General features: G+C 31.3%; 1 protein-coding gene and 1 long non-coding RNA gene across 12 annotated transcripts in view; one reads left to right on the top strand and one right to left on the bottom strand.

Moving 5' to 3' along the window:
- The window catches only part of LOC106295103 (bet1-like protein At4g14600), a 4,091-nt gene extending 2,713 nt beyond the window's left edge, over positions 1 to 1,378 (bottom strand). Inside the window, exons 1-3 of the mRNA XM_013730889.1 lie at positions 1,193 to 1,378; positions 955 to 1,078; positions 582 to 638 (exon numbers count right to left, since the gene is read on the bottom strand). Coding sequence (XP_013586343.1) covers positions 582 to 638; positions 955 to 1,078; positions 1,193 to 1,263 — 252 coding nt within the window. The 5' untranslated portion in view covers positions 1,264 to 1,378. The remainder of the gene's footprint in view (positions 1 to 581; positions 639 to 954; positions 1,079 to 1,192) is intronic.
- A 5,073-nt stretch (positions 1,379 to 6,451) lies between these two features.
- Positions 6,452 to 9,583, top strand: LOC106295100. 11 transcript variants are annotated; one of them, XR_001260965.1, is made up of 9 exons: positions 6,452 to 6,700; positions 6,815 to 6,877; positions 7,520 to 7,659; positions 7,826 to 7,902; positions 8,012 to 8,162; positions 8,344 to 8,381; positions 8,471 to 8,871; positions 8,968 to 9,044; positions 9,147 to 9,583. It is a non-coding gene; the product is annotated as an uncharacterized LOC106295100 (long non-coding RNA). The 11 variants fall into 11 exon arrangements; XR_001260961.1 differs by having other exon boundaries at positions 8,344 to 8,677; positions 8,783 to 8,871; XR_001260963.1 differs by adding an exon at positions 7,016 to 7,021 and having other exon boundaries at positions 8,344 to 8,871.
- Positions 9,584 to 19,915: the final 10,332 nt, after the last annotated feature.

Here is a 19,915-nt window from a genome sequence, read left to right as displayed (position 1 = left end):
ATATGATTTCAATTTTAATTTTAATTTTATATTTTCGAATTTAAATTTCAAAAATTTTATTTTTTAAAAAAAATTAATATTTTTTACATTCTGAGAAAATGAAATACCGCGGAAATTCCGAGGAACACTTAATATACTCGATCGATCGATGCGTTTTTGAACATCAACGGATCGATCGATGCGTTTATAAAAAAACGTTCGAGTTTATCAAGTGTTCCTCAGAATTTCCTCGGAATATTCCGAGGAAGATAAGGTCGATCGACGAAGTTCCGAGGAAATATCCTGACGACGTTCTCCATCGGTATATTCCGAGGAGCTTTCCGACGAACTAGTGGTCCTCGGAATGTCCTCGGAAATTTGTTTCCTCGGAATTCCGTCGCAAAATTCCGAGGGATTTCCGACGAAAGAAGAAATTCCGAGGAATTATTTCCGACGACTTTGTCGTCGGAATAACGTTATTCCGACGACATACCGACGATTTTTTCCCTCAGTGTGTCGCTGTTTTCTTGTAGTGTAGATTCCAAATGAAACCCATACTAAGTGGTGAGTAAGCAGATATACATTTGAATCAAGAAACATACCAGCTCATCTAAGAAGTTCTTCTGAAACTGTGCCTCTGACCCAATTTCTTTAGCAATCTGCATCCGAAAAAATATAAAGCAATCAACAGAAAAATCATTGAAACATGAAAACTATGAGGGATCAGTTATCTGCAAATAAAAACACACACACACACACACACACAAGAAACTGTAGAGAGTTTCGACTGATTCCTTCAACCATGTACAAAAGGTATACCCTGACTACTTTGATTTTAAAAGCAACAACAAAATTTCAATCACTCTGACACACACTTTCACATTTGTCCATTTATCAACTAGCCATAACAATAACTAAGATATAACTTGTTTGCAATCTATAAGATCAACTTAATGCTCCATAGAAGGTAATTACATTTTTCAATTGTCTGACTTGGCCATGGAGGCCAGTGATCTCATCATCCAGGTCAGATTGCATCGGATCAATCCTTAGCTGGATTTCCTCTGAACCTACACCCGTTCTAGTGCTAAGCCCATCTCTGCAACCATAAAATCTCTATCAAGATGATCCGAGGAACAAAATCAGAATTGATAATAGAATTATACCTTGATCAGTTACAAAAAAAAAAAAAAAAAAAAAAAAAAAATTATACCTTGATCTGTACGGAGCGGCGCCGCCGTAGACAGAACCACCCGCACCGCCTCTGTGAGGATTCGATGCCATCGACGCAATGTCAAAGGATAATTTTTGACAAGAGAAATTCAAACCAACAGTTTCGTTGCGAATTGCGATGACGATGAACCGAGCCCGCGGGTTTTGTTCGATTCAGTGACCGTCAGGATACACGTGGCGTTTTGTTATTGGTTTGATAATCACATACTTTTTGAATTAAGAATACGAAGGCTTCGTTACCAGTTTATGCGCTTTTTGTAATGGGCTAATTCCAAACCTACCTGATCTGAAGTTACTAAGGAATCTGATGGGCTTTGCGGTGGAAGGCATGGACCACATCAAAGATATTTTGCTTTTGTAGTTCAATCATGTTTCTTTCCTAGTTGATTCATTCATATAACATAATCTTTAGCGGTTAAATGACATTGAAAATTTTATCAAAGAAATGGTTTCAAACGAATGAAAAGTTATCTAGGAAATGGTTGGTGTTCTAAAAAAATGGTTTTAAGTCTTGTTCCAATATAACTTTCTCTTATATGTTTCAGATTTCGTCTGACAACGAGTATATTATATGTTCCATGTTGCATTCAGCGGGCCTATACATTGTTCAGAGGTTTGACCTTCCTATTTTACGTGTGTTGTCTTTCTTTGTTTTCTGAATTCAGTGAATTATTGTACCTGTACAATCATTTTTGTATTTATGTTTAAATATATTTTGGTAGAAGATGGTTCACACAGTGTGATGGTGGTTACATGAATTTTGAAAAATATGAGGGTAAATGGATTTGCTAATATTTCAAACCACATGTATATGGTTTTTAAAAATCATTGATGCAAAGGTTGTTGACAGAATGTCTATCGGTTTGTTATATATAACTATATAAGAGCAATCACATCGGTTTGAATATATTTTGGTAGAAGATGGCTCACATTGTGATGGTGGATACATGAATTTTGAAACCACATATATATATATGGTTTTTTAAAATCATTGATGCAAAGGTTGTCGACAGAATGTCTATCGGTTTGTTATATCCCCTTGTTATATCCGAGGATAACTTTTATAAATAAACTTCGACTTTTCATGTGTGATTCATAAGTTTGCCATTACTTATGTGTCAACACCACAATCTACCTCACATCTTTTTTAAATAACCATCTTTTGCCTAGACTAATTACATGTCATGTCATTTTTTTAATGAAATGTTAAATTTATAGATCATCGCAGAAATAATATATGTACAACTTTAAGGAGTTTAGAATCCCGAAAATTTTAAAACAGAGCTATAAAACTATATTAGTAACTATGAGTTTCAAACCATCTGCTCATTAGCCCACGCAATCTCGGATGAAGAGCATAATTTGTAGATGTGATAAGGTTTCTCACAGTTTTATCGATCAGCTTTGCAACCTGCTCCACTGACTTGGCTCCATTGTTATGATTCCTATCATTCTGTTCCCTCCACACATAATAAATTGTAGCCTGAAAAGCCAGCCTCAATAGAATGTAGGTGAGACGATCATATGTTGTTGTCTGCAAATAACATAGGGTGTATGTTTCATTTTATTTATTTTTATTCTAAACATCTTGCCTAATATCCTAACCGCAGATCTTAACTAAACAATGTGTCTACTATAATTTTAAAGGAATGTATATTGACGCTATTATGGAAATGAAACATGTGATTATACAACATATCATAAATCTTATTTTTTCCTTGGTATAATTTTTCGTAATTTATATTATATAATATAGTATAAACGCACTAACATATACTATGCTGAATAAATTTTTGTATAAATTTATGATTTGTTGTATAATCGCACAAACATATACTATAGTCGCACAAATATATATGATTTGTTGTATAAGCGCACAAATCGTATATGATTTGTTGTATAATCGCCAAACATATACTATAGTATAACCGCACAAACATATAGTATAATTTTTTCAATTTATATTATATAATATACTATGCAAATATTTCCAGACACTCATTGATTAAGCTATATTTCCTTAAAGTTGGTTATGTAAGTTGTGTCAATCATATATATTTGGGGTTATTGCATTTCAAGTTATTTTGGTATGTAACAAAATCAATAAGTGTCACTCGCAAATGGCAAAGTTAATTTGTGTTATTTTGATAATGGGAAGTTGCATGTTTTATTTCCAATTTTGTAAAAAACAATTCGGCCTGATTGATCGTTTAACTATATGAACGTAACCTAATATGTTAAATCTTAAACCAATCATCATATAGGTCCCTAAGCCCCATTGCTGGAAAGGCTCGGCTTCTTATGGTCAAATATCTGATGCCATATTTGATCCAAATTTTTGAATAATTATGGATGTTGACCAATTAAGGATTTATTTTGACTTCATTTTAAATAAACCGAAGGGGGTTTCTTTTATAGGGAATCAACCCAAGAATTTAAAAAAATTGTGGATTTGATGGCGTTTTTGAATATCAAATCCAATAGATCTTGATTTCTATATTTAATTGATTCATTTTGCTAATTTAAGTTTGACCGTAATTTATGCAATAGCAAAAAAATAGGAAACTGATATATGTAATCCTCATAACACATTTTGGTTTCAGTTAGTATAGGAAAATTACTATAAATTTATTTGAATTCTCATGGCTAATTTAAAATCACACACTAAATTTTTGGAATTTACTTGATAAACATTATTAAACAAGTTTAAAAAAAAAAATCAAAACTTATCTTCTATAAACATGCACAATGTCCTTCAATCTTTCATTATATAACATAAAATATTCGTGACTATAACTTTTATCTTTCTAATATTTATAAATTAAAAGTTCTAATTTCTATTTAGTTCATTAATTCCGCGCCTAGTATAAGTATATAAAAGCAACCACATCTGTTTGATACAGTAAAAAAGTCTAAAAGAAAAAATATGTATTATAATTTCATCATTTTTTTTATTTTTTAATAGATAAAATGTTAGTTGAATGACAGTGTGTTACTTAAAGTTTTTAATGGGTTTTAAAATTTTGTTTTAAGAAATTTTTATTTTTTATTTTTTTATTTTTATCTTTTAATTTTAATTTTTTTTTTTACTTGTGAGGACTCTAATCTATGGATGGAGTCGATTTAATAGCATTTTATACTCAACTTTATGTTTCACTCTTAAATAGAATTCAGAGTAAAAATGTTTCAAATATTTTTTATTTTTCACTCTATAATAAAATAAAATAAAATAGATTTATTCTATAAAAATAGTTTATTTATTTTTTGTTCATTACTCTAGTTTCACTCTAAAACAAAGTACCGTTTGAATAAGATCTAACTCAATTATAAAATTATTTTATTTTAAAAATTAAAATAAAGTGATTCATTAGAGATAGTATGACTAAAGATGTTCTTGACGGAAGTTTGACTAATCTCTTTTTTTTTTGCCTCCTAATAATAATATTATTAAAGGGACAAAAGCCCAAACACAAAACAAAAGCCGAGAAAAAGGGTTCCAAACATAAACTAAAATCTAAAGGCCCACACACTGGCCCAACTTACAAACAAGCCCAAGAATGGCCCAAACCATAACACGTGACACCACTTTTGTCACGCCGAAAAAGATGTGTTGAAGCCTAACAACGAGACACGACACGCGTCACGAAAGCCCACATCGCCACCGCCAAAGAGAATCACGCCGGAAACTAAACGGTGTTTCACCGGACCTCGTCGGAAACAAGCGCTTACCCAACATACTGCTTCATCACCTTTGCTTCTTTCACCGGAGAGCGTCAATCGAGAAGTCGAGAACTCATCCAGAAACAAAGCCACCACACAGACGACTAGAAATCCCTCACTCACCCTTCATACAGTATCATCGCTTAATTTCATATCATCGGAGAGCATCAATCGATCAATATCTAGATCTCATCTGTCACATCAAGCCATCAACTACGAAATCAACCGAGTCACCACTCGGGTAAACCAGAGGAGCCAAAAACAGAGCCGCCATCGAACGAGAGTACCGTACGACGCGAGATGGAGCCGACGAGAAAGATGCTAAGGGAGTCACCTTCTCCCGGATACAACAGTCGGCGAAGCCTGCTTAAGCAGCAACGGCTTCCCAGAGGCAAAAGCCCAACATAACGGGATTCAAAAAACCGATAGAGCACCGGAGAAAGCTACGTCTCATCTCATCTCTGTGAAGGATACGGAGCGAGAGGAGAGAGAGAAGTCCCGGTCTCCATCGAGCTAGATAACTTCAAACATAAGTTTGACTAATCTCATAAATCATTCCCTATGTTTGCTATTTTCTATAAAATAGAAAATTTATATAACAGTGTGTTCAAAAAAAAATTATATAACAGAAGTATAGTTAGTTGGGCAATTCTCTCAAATAGACTTTTTAATTTTTTTGTCACAAAAATTAAAACGACCAAAATAACATTTTTATTTTGAAATTTTTTTTTTTTTAATTTTGTTAAATTTGAAATCCTATCCCCCAAAATCTCACTCCTCAACTCTAAACCCTAAACCTTAAACTCTAAACCCTAAATCCTAAACCTTAAACCCTAAACCCCATCCCTTAACTCTAAACCCTAATGTCTAGATTAATTAACCCTAGGGGTATAAATGTATATTTACTTCTTTTGATAGAACATTTAAGTCTATTTTGGTCATTTTTAGTTTTAAGGTCTATATTTGTGACAAAAACTTTTTTAGGTCTATCCTAGGAAATTTCTTTAGTTTGTTTTAGTGTATTCTTCCATAATATCACTATTTTAAATATAGTGTGAAAATAAAAATTACTACTTATTTTCATAAATATCATATTAATCTCTATTTTAAGAACAAAAATAAAGATGGATACAAGTAGATATATTTATAAATGATGTTAAAAATAAATATACAGATGAGTTAGAGATGTTGATATATTTATAAATGATGCTAAAAATAAATATAGAAGAGTTAGAGATGTTCTTATAATCACCAAAATCATTTACTTTGTTGTAAAACAAAATAGAATATCTAAATGAGAATGGACTTTTTAGATATAAATTAAATTCAGAAAGTAGAAAATTATGTCATATCTAATTATATAAAAGAGAGTTTTGTTCTCTCTTCCTTAGGACACATAGGAATCCACGTCGGAAATTCGAGCTATCTAGCGATGACACGTGTCCAAAAAAGTTAAACTCTTCGTTTCATTTATTCCCAAACGTGAAGGGCTTTGGTCGTTTAATGTGTTTGGGCTGGATAGACTTTAGCATTGGCCCTTCTCTTGATCGAAAGTCCTCCTCTATGTAACTCCGCTGACCTGATCGCAGCTTCTCACCGTAGAAGAAACAGAGCCTGTTCAACTTACCCTCATGATAACTGGAGACGTTACAGAATGAGGCTCAATCGAAGGGTCGGCTTTAACGCAATCATTAACAGTAGCTTGGAAAACCTCTCATGAGTTGTCGTTTGCATTACTTCCTTTCGGTGAATCTTCGACTATAAAACGGTATGTTCTATCATCTCAAAATTATCAGTACAATCTTCTTCAACCACTGGCCGTGCTGCCGGCGTTTGAGACATGATTTCTGTTATGTTTCTTTATTTTGTTAATATATTGCAGCCCGCCACTCATGCCATCGTCCGAGGTTCACCGTCTGGAAACCTTCAAACATCTCTGATGAAGGTATGTTCTGTCCCGTTAAAATCATTAGTTAAATCTTCTCACTAGCTTATAAAAAGCTCAAAAAGTGTTCTTGAAAGATTCGACAATAATCTTGACAACCTGGACATCATTGACCTGCTACAATCCTTGGATCCCTAGCTGAAGGTCTGATTCCTTAAAATTTCTGATTTTGTTTCTTACCCTCTGTCTAATGATCAACACCGTTTTAATACAATCTGATCAACTGATTCTACTTCCAACATCTTTTTTATATGTGTTTTGATGATTTTAGCATTTAGTTGTTTATTTTTTTTTTTGTAAACTTGGTCAATAGCATTTTATTCTGTGTTCATAAGCTAAAGCTATGACCTCTTATGTGATTTATTTTTGTTTTGGTGTTTCTACGGTACTCTCTCTATTATTGTCTTTTGTATTTAATCCGTTATAAATCCGAAGTATTGATGATTCTTGATCATATACCAAACCTGAATCTGTTAGCTTAGTATGGTCTCCACAGTGAGATCACATTTACTGATTAAGATAACTGGTGCTGTTGTTATTGTATCGTTGTTTGTGGCGTATCGATCAGTTTGATTGAATTGTTTTTTTTTGTTGATAATATATCAAACTGACATCTGTTTGAATGGTCCTGGTGGTGTGTAGTTGTCTCCAATGGAGTTGGGAGATGAGACGGTTGTGATGTTGAGACTGAGAATAGCTGTAAATGAATTAGGATTCAACCAAATATGAAAGCAGTTCTTAGATTCAAGTCAAGTCTGAAGCTGAAACTTCTGTTAACCCAAGTAAATGCATTGGTATCTCTTAATGAAATCACATAAAGTGCAAGCTGAAGATATGTTACAACTGAATTCACTCACTTTAAAATGCTCACTGCATTTCCAGATCTTAATGACAGATCCGATGATGAATATGTGTCCATGTATGAAGCTGATAGAGGTCTAATTGTAGGTTTTCCATTTTATGAAGGCGACTCAATTCATGGACAAGAGGAAGTATACAAATAGACTCACACCAGAAAGAGCGAAGTATGTCCGTACACACAAACACTTACGAATGTATTCTATTGGGCATAAAGAAAACTTCAATATGTTTCCCGACTTAATTAAGAAAATTTCGCCATGGTTGGATTTACAGGTGAAGCGATCAAGAATTTCAGGTGACCATGGTTGGAAAAAATAGTTAATTATCGTTTTCTCCATGCTCTTTTTTTCATGGAAGAAAAGGACTTGGAGAAGGTCAAATTTGTGTCCTCTTCCACAACAATCACTTCTACACCATGATGAACGTTAGTCAGTTTTTTCTGTCCCCTGTTTATAAATATGATTTCATTATCTAAATTTATACACAACCATCAAAAAAGGTAAAATCTTTTTATGTATTAGTTATATCATTTGTAATGAGAAGTTTTGAATCCTATAACATTTTGAAGTTTTGATCATGTGGCTAAGTGGTGATGCTCACTGCAGGCTTTTACTGAATCACTTTGGTGTACCCCGAAAGTGAGGTAATAACTGGACTTTTTCAATGAGTGTTATTATCATTAAGCCTTACGCACAGCTCAGACTCATCGAATATGCTTCTCTGTCTTATAAGTACTACACTTTGCTTTTGCTATTTGGTGTCTCAAGGAAAGAAATCTGCTCTCAGGTATATATTTAAATATATGGTTTCCGTTGCCATTTAAAATAGAATTCATATTCTCAGTTTCTCTCACAAATGAGTCATTTGTGTTTGGTTCAACTTCATTTGCTTAAACCACCGTTGAGTCATGTGAACATGAATATGCATAAAGGAACATGGGTATGTAATCTTTCCCAATATTGTTATTTTATTTGAGTGTCCTCCATCATTTTTCAATGGCAATGACAATATTAACGGGTTGGTGAAACTCTGTGTGTGATATAGCAAGAATTTCAGATTTGCACCAAAAGTCTATATTTCTGAAGTAAACTGACATGAAAGAAAACCGAGTAATGAACCAATATTTGGAAAAGGTATTTCGATAGACAATGATTGGGTTTTGACTATGATTGTTTTGATATCATATTATAAATTGTAAGCTTTTGATATGTTCATTTGCTAATTTGAAGGTTCATCGCAATTGGAACTCTAAAATGTCTGAGAGACCCTATATAGTTCCATCGTCAGGCTTCCCTTTTTTTTCAAGGTATAAGTATTTTCCCTATTATTGTTTTGAGTTCCACTCTCTTTTTATCCTATATATAGTAGCACATGGCAAACCTATGTGATAAGAATCTATCATTCTCAGAATTCAAAAAGTTTCCATATGGCGGAAGGGGTGTAACACTTATGAAGTTATTTGAGTACCCGAACTTATAATCATGTGGTCAGTCGTCACCGTTTCAAGTTTCAACAGCGCGGTAAACCTACTTTGTGTCAGCTTACGTTCCATTACATGCCAGTTAAGTTCAAGCGAGTTACTCGTCATTGACTGGGGAAAGCTGTATCTTTCTTTGAGCAAGAGTGAGCTTGCGTTCCATTCGTCTCTCATGTTAGTTATGGAGATTCTGAAATGGAGTGAGGAGAGAACAAACATTTGCGTGAGTTATACTCTGTGTACAGCACTGATTCAAGTTCATCTCAAATCAATTTATTAACATTAAAAAGAAGTCTAATGTACATAGTGACCACTATCTGGAGTAGAGATTCCTACACATTGGTTTTAATTGATTGAGATTCAGTTCAGAGCATTCATCTTTTTTTTTTTAACTTGACCATCGCAGTTCTTTGCATCGAAACCATGACTTGAACTCCTCTAACCACCGGCTGTTCTATAATGAACGCTCATATTAACATATTAACAATTCTGTCTCTGGTGGGATCACGGGACAATATTCACTGCCTCACTTCACCAGAAATCTAATGTTCCTCCAATCTGTGAAACAAAACAACCCATCCTTCGTAAGTACTCTTCTTGAGCAGCATGCATAACTAAGAAAATGTTTATTTTTTCTGCAACATAAATTATCTACTTAATTAACTTCATTTGGTATCTAAATGTCTTTTTAAAACAAATATCTCCCAATTTGACATGTAGATACTGTATGTTCTGAACCCAGTGTTGTCCAAGGTTGAACCTCACAAGAAGAGTAAGAAAATTTGAGGAAGTCATAAGAGGAGATAAACTAATACCACCACATTAAGCAACAACTTGCGAACAAACGTTTTTCATTTCTGTTAAAAAAAGATTTTAAAATCAAAATAATATATGAAGTTTAACAAAAACAATAAATAATTTTTAATGGTAGAAGTTATATAAATTATGAATATCTATTGAGAATATCTTGATTATCGTTTTACACTAAGTTTTAATCTAGAATAATATTTTAAACAAAGTTAGATCGTAAGATATTCTTTTGCTTATAATTAACATATATTAAATTATAATAATCTTTATAATAATATGTAGTGTTTCTCATAATTTGCAATAGCATAATTAACCAGACAAAAAAAAAATTATAATAATCTTTATAGAAGTTGTAGTGTATTTAACGAGAGTATTTAACTCATACAGCATTCTTTTATAAAAGTTGTTTTAAATATTTGTATGAATTGCTTTTTAGATAGGAGATATGATTTAATTTTAATTAAAACAAGCTATACTTATTTTGATTATATCAAATATTTTAAGCACAATAAAATACATTACAAAAATTAAATAATAAAATATATATAAAACATAAAATAAATGATAAAAGTAACCAATTGAAATATATAATTCGCGCATAGCGCGGACCGACTCTAGCACGTAAATATATAGATATTTATACAATTCATTGATATATAATACTTTCAAAATCTCATATATATTTTACCAAAAATCATTAAACACAAATTCCTTTTAACGATACTATGGTTTTGTAATTTTCAGATTACATTGCCAAAAGTTAACCGTCTTATTAACATATTATTCATAGCTATATGTTCCTAATCGATGTTTCCAATTATGTTTATTTCATCCCATATTCAGATATAAATAAATATATATTAATATATTACTTTTTAAGGATTCACATGTTTGTGAATTCTATTGCTTATAGATAGCAAATTATATTATTATTCGCTTTTATTTCTGAGTAAACAATTAAAATTATATTATTCTATTCGGGAAAACAAAACAAAAAAAAAGAGAAAAACCCATAATATTGGTTATTTTTTGTGATCAGAGTTCCATAATCGTAAATTTCGTGTATCTACCATATACTTATCAAATTGTAACAAAAATCGAACAATATATCAAACTCGCATACGTGCCTTCCTCTAACAAATATAAAATTATGAAACATAAAAACAACCAATGCTTATTCCATAATCTTAAAACAAGTTATACATATACTTTAGCTTTGAAATTATTTTATAATTTATATTCCGTCCGTAGGGCGGGCCGACCCTAGTATTTATATATTTTATTACTAAACTGTTACTTGCTACTTGGTGAAATCTATTTTTAAATTTTAAGAAGTCTACACTAATAGACATGATATCCTCAGATATGATAGATTTTGATGCTAGGAAGATAAAAAAAAAATCAGCCACCAACATTTCACCTCTAATTTGATTTGTGTTTTGTTTGTAGTAAAGTAGGAAATAAAACCTGCTTTGGTTTATTTGTCATTCAGCCAGAATTCAAAACGGAGATCAACAAAGACAAAGTCTTCCTTTTTTCAAAAATAAAAAGAAAAGAAAAAATCGCTCAAATATGATACAATTGACGAATTCGAGGTTAATTGCGCGAGAGATTTAGTAAACGTAAAAACAAAGAAGAGTTGGTATCTAGTAAAATCGACCGACAGGGTCAGGTCCATGGTGATGTACGTCCTCGAAAAGAGAGGTGTTGTCATATATGGAGTCACAGCTACGTAACAAAGACATGCATTATCATATGTTGATGTATTGTAAGTTGGTTAATAAATCCCACCACATAATTCCACTACTCCAACTTGGTTGACTTTTTGTTTTTCTTTTCATTCGATTTGTCACATTATCTTCCAATTTCTAGTCCACAACTTCGTATATAAATATCCAGAAGATATTGAATGTATAGAAACAAAAGTTTTTAAACTTATGGGTCTCTAGCTACAAAAATAAGAATGCCAAGTTACAAAAAAGAAGTTTTTAAACTTTTCAATTCCTTGCATCTTATTTGATGTGAAAAAATTATTCATGAACTAAATCAGCTTCATATTTCGTACTTTGCCTCAATCAAACAAGACAAGCTAATTATGATAAATTCTTGTTCAAAATATATCTCAGTCATTATAGTTTATAATTTTTATTCGGGATTGCATGATCATACGTTTTTTTACCAAACTTCTGATATCCAAAGCAGAGTTTCTAAGCAATATCGAATTCTCCATACTCTTACTTTCATCAATTCAGTAAACAACTATCATATAAATATATCGTTTTAAAAGTATAATATAATAAAATATATATTATAAATTCAACCTGAAAACAAAAATTACAGTTCTGATTACAAAGAACAAAATAACCAATTCAAAATGTTTTCTAGCTAGCTTTATTCGACCAATCGTCAATGTATGTTCCGCTTGACTGGATCCAAAATTCTAGAGAATCGGCTACCTTTTTCAATCATTGACATGAATCATAAGAATGTGAGATTCACATCGTTTTTTCGAAAACTGGGATTTTTTACGACGTATTGTATCCGGTAAAATCTTCAATGCTCATAATCATCACCAACACTAAAACGCTAGACTGAAAAGAAAATAAGGCAAATAGATACAAACCAAAACACCCTCGGACCCGCATGTACAATACACCTCCACTGCCGACAGCCGTCCAAAGGCATAGAAAACGGAAGGACGCCCCAACTCGACCCAGGATATGCTTGAAGACCTGCAAAATAAGCATTAGTGAGACAAACACTACCACGAGCAAAACAAGAGATTGCCTACGACACTAGGATGTGCTGCGACATCGAATAGAGTCACCAATGAAGGTGAGAAAACCCGTAGACCACCCAAAGCCTTAACCATCATTTTCAAAACGCCGCCTCCGAAAATTGAAAGACTAAATATATTAAAGCCGTCAATGGTTGTACCGGTGACGACCAGGCAATCAACACAACAACAAACACGAGCAAGGCACCATGGAAAACAGTCGACAAGGTTTCAATGGCGGTTCTAGAAACAAGTGTCGGGAAGTGATTGGAAAAATGAGGAGGGAAGACGCATGAGCCATAGATGACAGACACCGCTTAACTGAATCTTCCACGTGTTACCACCTCAAGCAACAACACACGCCGTCTCTGTAGGTTGAGCATGTCTTCGAGATAGAGAGAACCTCTGAAGTTTCCATGGCATAGAAAGAACAGTCGCACCTTTTTAAGACACTGAGGAAGACACAACAGAACCGTGGTCACCGCCGCACTGCCACAAATCAGGAGACCTCATATCAGTGAGACTAAGAATCAGATCTGAAGCAGAAGCTAGCCACTATCTCTTCCACGCGCCACCAACTTTGGAAGCAGCTTAAAGGGTCACCCCCATAACCCAAAAGCTCTGACTCCACCGACATCAACCCATACACACACTGCGCCATGACTCTGAAGCTAGCTGAACCTGTAACAGAGGCAGATCTCCTCTTGAGCGAAGGCGACACCGGGCAAGGATCTAGAGACAAAACCACGAGAAAGGCGGTAGGGATGAAGAGATCGCCGAGAAGCAAATGGAAACACAGAGGAATGAAGAGAAGGAGAACACCTCCGACAACGATTTCATTAGTCTTATATTCACATATTTTCAATTCTAAAATTTCTACAGTTCAATTTGAAATTTGTTTTAAATAATTTTCTTAAGAAACCCATTAGAATTCACTTCAAATTATTCATATATTCAAAACAAATTAGAATCGTTAAGAGTACTTAATTACAATCATATATGAATAATACTAAACTTTGCAATCATTAAGCTGGAATGATCTCTGCATTCTTACTCCTTGTTTGAAAGCCCACCAACATTACAAACATGGTTCTATTAAGTATTCCATCAAATTGCGGTATTTTTCCAAGATTTTCAGTGTTCACGAATATGGATGATCTTTTCTTGAGACTTCATAAAAATCATGATTGCAGTCATTTTCTATGGATCATATGATATATATGGAAAAGCCGGAATGATATTTTCTTTTAAATAAAATGAAAATCTAAATGACATTTTGGATCTGGAAGAAACTATAAACCATGTATTATTTGAAAGCCCACCAACATTACAAACATGGGTTCTATTAAGTATTCCATCAAACTGCGGTATTTTTCCAAGATTTTCAGTGTTCACGAATATGGATGATCTTTTCTGGAGCCTTCAAAAAAATCAAGATTGCAGTCATTTTCTATGGATCATATGATATATATGGAAAAACCGGAATGATATTTTTTTTTAAACAAAATTAAAATCTAAATGACATTTTGGATCTGGTAGAAATACAAGGAAATATATAGGTAGAAGCACAAAGTGACAAATTAGGATCTCAAAAGGATACTTTGTCCTTTCCACCAAGTCAATCCCAAGTAGTCTGTAGTGTAGATATATTACGGTGTTATATTGATGGAGTTTGGAAGGAACAAGATCAATTCTCAGGTCAATGATAGTTTTGCAACAAGGGAGACTTATGAGATCAGATTATGAGGCATATGAATATCCTATGAAGTCTACCACCGGTACATGTTTAATGTGAGGTGCTGATCTGGCGATGCAGTGCATGAAGACCCTGCAAATTTCAGATGTGATGTTTGCAACAGATTATTCTCAGTTGGTGAAGATAATGTCTTTACCAAAAGAATGGTCAACTTTTACTATACATATTGAAGAATTTGAACGTTGTAAGAAATTCTTTCCAACTTCATAACTAACCATATAGCAAGAGCACAAAACATTTTGGCATACAAGCTTGAACGTGGTGCTCAATGTCTTCTTTCAGTTGTGTCATTTATTACCTCCGATTCAGCTAGCCAAATTGAATTATGTTTTTTTCTATTATGTCAGTTTCATATTGACAAAAAAAATCTATAGGCTATGTTATAAAAATACAAAATCTAATAACACTGAATTTCCTTAAAATATTTAAATTATTAATTAATACCATCTCATTTTGTTTGAATTTAAATTCTAAGTTGATTAGTTGACAAATATTTTCTAACTACTGTATACCCGATCGTATATGTAACGTTTTCAGGTTTTGATATCTTTTGGATTTCTAGAATGTATTTCAAACAAAACATTAGATTTGAAGTAAAGCGTATGCTCCATATTGTATCAAATTATCAATTATGAACTCGAAAAGGAAGTAATTGATTGCTCAAGGAAGAGAAACTGCGTAACCAAGCTTGTTCCATGTTAGTTAATATTATATTCTTACTAAAAATGTCTCCACTGAAATCACATAATTATCTATATAATTAAATGGTAATTACCAAATATTTATATAAAGAAAGACATATCTTACCTAACTAACCCAGCATGCATGTTTAGCACAGCCAGCCAATATAGAACGACAAGAAATCTTTCCTACGTGACTATCACTATCTACAATTATGCAAAATAGCTTCCATGATTTCTTTTAAATTCTATATAGATTTCAGTTACAATTTTATTCATACATCTGATATGTTAGAGAACTTCTATTAGAGAAGTCTTTAGCAATGAATATCTAATAAAAGATAAAATAAATATTAATTGAATGAGCATCTCAAATAGAGATATTCTCTTATAAAAAAAAGAGTTATTCATCCAAAGTACTTGAAATGAGAATCTTGAGGTATTTTTGGATGAAAATCTCACCATTTGAGAATTTTGTTTTTGATTAAATATCCCAAGTTTTTTTTTAAATATCCAAAGTTAAGAACCCTAAGGTGCTCTTATGACTGTGGATGCCATTTCAAATTAAGAGATATTTTTCCAAAGGGTACGGTAACTGTCGGTTGAAATATAAATTCAGAAATTGTTCCAAAAATAATGACCCATGACATAGACCCAACAGTTAAAAGTACCATCAGTAAATTTTTTATAAAGTAATAATGTCAGGACTATAGTAATTTACTAATTTATAGAATTATTAATTTAATAAAAATTTCTTTTTTTAGATTTATATTTATAAAATATATTTTTTATTTTTGAAAGAAAAAAATTTGATTTCGCAGTATTAGATACTGATTAAATTTTATAGATTTGGACTCTTCAATTTCTTATTTAATATATTTTTAAGTATTGAAATTACATATTCTAAAACATAAATGTGTTTTATATGTTGTTATGGATGTAAAGAAATTTTTTAGATAAAAGTCATTTAAGAAAAATAAAAATATAACATTTTGTTTATGTTACTAGTTTTTTACCTTATATTAGTTTTATATAACGATTATTAATTTATGATTTTAATAAGATCATATATTTATCTATAAATTAAAAAAAAACATATTATGTTTATTGAATTATGTCATATTTTATACTGTTTCAAAAGACGGAAATAATTATTAATATATGATGTTTATAGTTTATCAATTATTAATTTATAGAGTTTTTATGTAGTTGATAAATCTTTAGTTGAATTTATATGACATATATCTATCGAATTCTCTAACCATATAATAATTTCTAATAAAACAACACCATAAAAAAAACTAATCACTTCAACCAGCTTTATGATTTGTGTTTTATATAAGAAACAAATAAAAAACAAATAAAAACATTAATTGTTCAATCCATTTTAATTTCCGTATACAATATAAAATGGATATACGAGCGGATACAATGCTAACTTTTTTTTTTTTTTTTTTACAGTTCAAAAAAAAAGTTTGCATTGTCTGGAAGCAACGTTGGCCACCAAACTAAAACCCACTCATTGGAGCAACATGTGTGGACCCAATAAACGAGCTTTATGGGACCCATATGGTTCATCTATTTCATATGTTTTCTTTTTTTTGAAACTTCATAATTCATATCATCAAAATTCATCATATGTTTTTTTACTTGACCAAAAAATTTTATGGACGTGAATGGGATTTGTTTTTGTAAAGTGTTGCATTTTTCATCACATATTGTTATTTTCTGTAGAGGTTTATTATTTTACTCGACACCTAATTGGTTGCATAAATCATTAATTACATGTAGAAATAAAGTTAATATAATATTTATATTTAATAAGAGAGATGTAATTTCTCGTAAAAACAACATACTTGTCCCTATGGTATAAAATAATATTTGTCCATTTATTTTCCTTTTTACCCTTTTCATTTCTGAAATTTGATGAAATAAATAGTTTTATGAATCCAAAAAAATATTAAAAATATAAACAATTAATAAAACACCTATATACACAAACATATTTTTTTTTTGGTTAAAAAACTTGATAAATAAAATTTTAAAACTATGTTCCACTGAAAGTAGAATTCATCTTCTAGAGAAAATGGGTTAGTAGAAAACGAATTTCAGAATAAACAAGTCCATCTACTTTTTTCAGAAGAAACAATTTAAAATTGATTAAAATTTTAAATATGGAGAATGCAAATTATACTAATTGTAAACATCGCTACTTTTCTTTTGAATGCAGTTTCTACTTTTATGAAGTATTCTAAAATTTCGGGTATACGAAATCTAAACTTAACACGAACGTCTACAAAAAGTAGAAATTGTATCAGAATTTTTGTCATGGTTCTACACAGTGTAGAAGGTGCCTTCTACGGATAAATAATCAATTTTTCCGAAAATTAAGGAAGTTTCAATTAAGAAAATATTCTTAAAATATTCTAATTTCCTAAAACGTGTCCTGATCGATTTTCTTTGTCAAAATATCAAAAAAAAATGATTTTGGCTTTTCTTCTCCATCAATCTATGATTTCTCCATAGTTTGTCTTGTGATTTTCAAAAACTCTTGTTCTATGATGCATATTTATACAATATGTGGTGTTTGGGAATTTAGTGTATGCACTTGATGAGTTTTTTTGGCTGATGATAATTGGGGTAGACTACTGTTATTGAAATCAAGCTCTACCTTAGAAGATTTTAAAAGAATAGTTTTGGGGGATTTTAGAAACCAAATGAAATTAGGTTACAGAGTATTTTTGATTTGTGTCTTGTGTTCTTTTTTTAAAAAATTGTTGTTACATTTTTTTTCCTTTCTAAAACATTATGGGATTACCTTATTTTTTTTTATCTTTTTTCATTAAAGTTTTTAAAAATGGTTTTAATTTATGTTTAATTTGATTAAGGAAATGTTAGTTTTGGGATTATAAAAAATATTATACTATAGGGACAACTTAGTGATGGTTTTATACCATAGGGACAACTATATTGTTTTTTTTGTTCCATTTTGGCAATTTTTTCTTTCAAGAAGCTAATCTCAAAAACTGATTTCTTAATTTCATTTTAATACTACTTTTGTTCTTTAAAGATTGTTTGTTAGTATTTTCAGTTTTCATACATTAAAAATACACAAAAACCATTATCATAAATACACTGTTTTATAATTTTATATTTTCAATACTTTTTTTGAACAACTTACTTTCAATAGCTTTTAACTAATAGTAATTCAATAAATTGAATTTTTTAAAAGCTTACAATTTTTATATAGAAAACGTAAAAAACAATTTTTGTGAAATATTTTTTTTTTCTAAAACATATATTTTAACGAAATGGATGAAGTACTAAAAGATAGATAAAAACAAATGGTTAAAGTGCTTAGCTTAATGATCATTTCATTAGTATATTTTAAGGTTGCTAAAAAAACGATCATTTCATTAGTAAATTGTTAAAGTTGATTTATTTAGTTTTTGAGAAAGGGCTTTTATATTTGATTATTGAACTATCATTTCATCTTTCATCGATCCATGTTCATTAGCTGTTTGGTTTCCAGAATTTATATCCCACATATAGCATGGTTTGGCTCGTTACACATCATTCATCGTAATCGTGCAATTATACTATAACATTTTGGTGATGTGTAGGTCAACTCATACTCATTGCAAGTTGATGACCAATGACCTTCTACAAAGTCTTGAAAAGCTAACAAAATTATATTTTTCACGTTAAAATTCGTTGGTTTCAAAATGTATAATACGTTAATGATATTTTTTTGTGGAACAATCTTTTTTTCTTACCATATGTCCACATCTATATCTAAACCTCTAAAAAATATTAATCCACGTAATTTGTTTTGTTGGTCAACCATTGAACCCCCTGACTGAACCACATTTGTTACTTTGTCCTTTATATGAGCTATAGAGTCCCATGTTATAAACTACGCCGGACGCTAGCGAGTTACCGAAAAATCAGAGAGTATTCGGGGATTACTCGAGACCTAGTTTTAAATACAATTTAATATAATTATAATATATTTAGCTAATTTTAAACACGATGATACAAGTTTTTAGACATAATTATATATATTTTTATAAATATTTTAGACAGTCTTTTTTTGATTCGTAAATAGTGAGTTTGGTATGAAAAAAATCTCTAAATGTAGTATGTATGTGTTTGTTTTGAGTTTGATAGTTAATTATAATTATTAAGTAATGAATAATTACACAAAATCTATTAATAATAAGTAAAAAATAATCAACGGTGTTTTAATTTACGTGGACGAAAAAAAAAACTAAAACGATCAACGCGGAAATTAGACGGTCTTATGCAGGTCAACGCGGATCAACACCTGACTACACTGATTTGGACATAATCGCCGCGGTCAACGTCCGAACAGCGATTTCGAACAGGAACAGGGATAGAGTCTCACGAGAGCCGCCGTCCGTGACATGGAGAGACAATAATAATGTACGAACTCTTATAAATCTTTTTAGGGAACTAAATAGTCAAAATACTCTGCAAGACAAAATACATTACTTATATCCAAACCCAACGTGTCAACTTTTGCAGAGGCTTCCTTGAAGATTCCTGCACAAATGTCTTGTTTTCTTTTTTGTCTTGTTAACAAATCGATAACAATATTTATTGAAAACTCAAGATAACGACATTTGTAGTTTTTTTTTTTTTTTTTTTTATAAAA

Source organism: Brassica oleracea, chromosome C5 (assembly GCF_000695525.1).
Source record: "Brassica oleracea var. oleracea cultivar TO1000 chromosome C5, BOL, whole genome shotgun sequence".
NCBI lineage: Eukaryota > Viridiplantae > Streptophyta > Magnoliopsida > Brassicales > Brassicaceae > Brassica > Brassica oleracea.
This window is presented reverse-complemented; position numbering and strand designations above follow the sequence as displayed.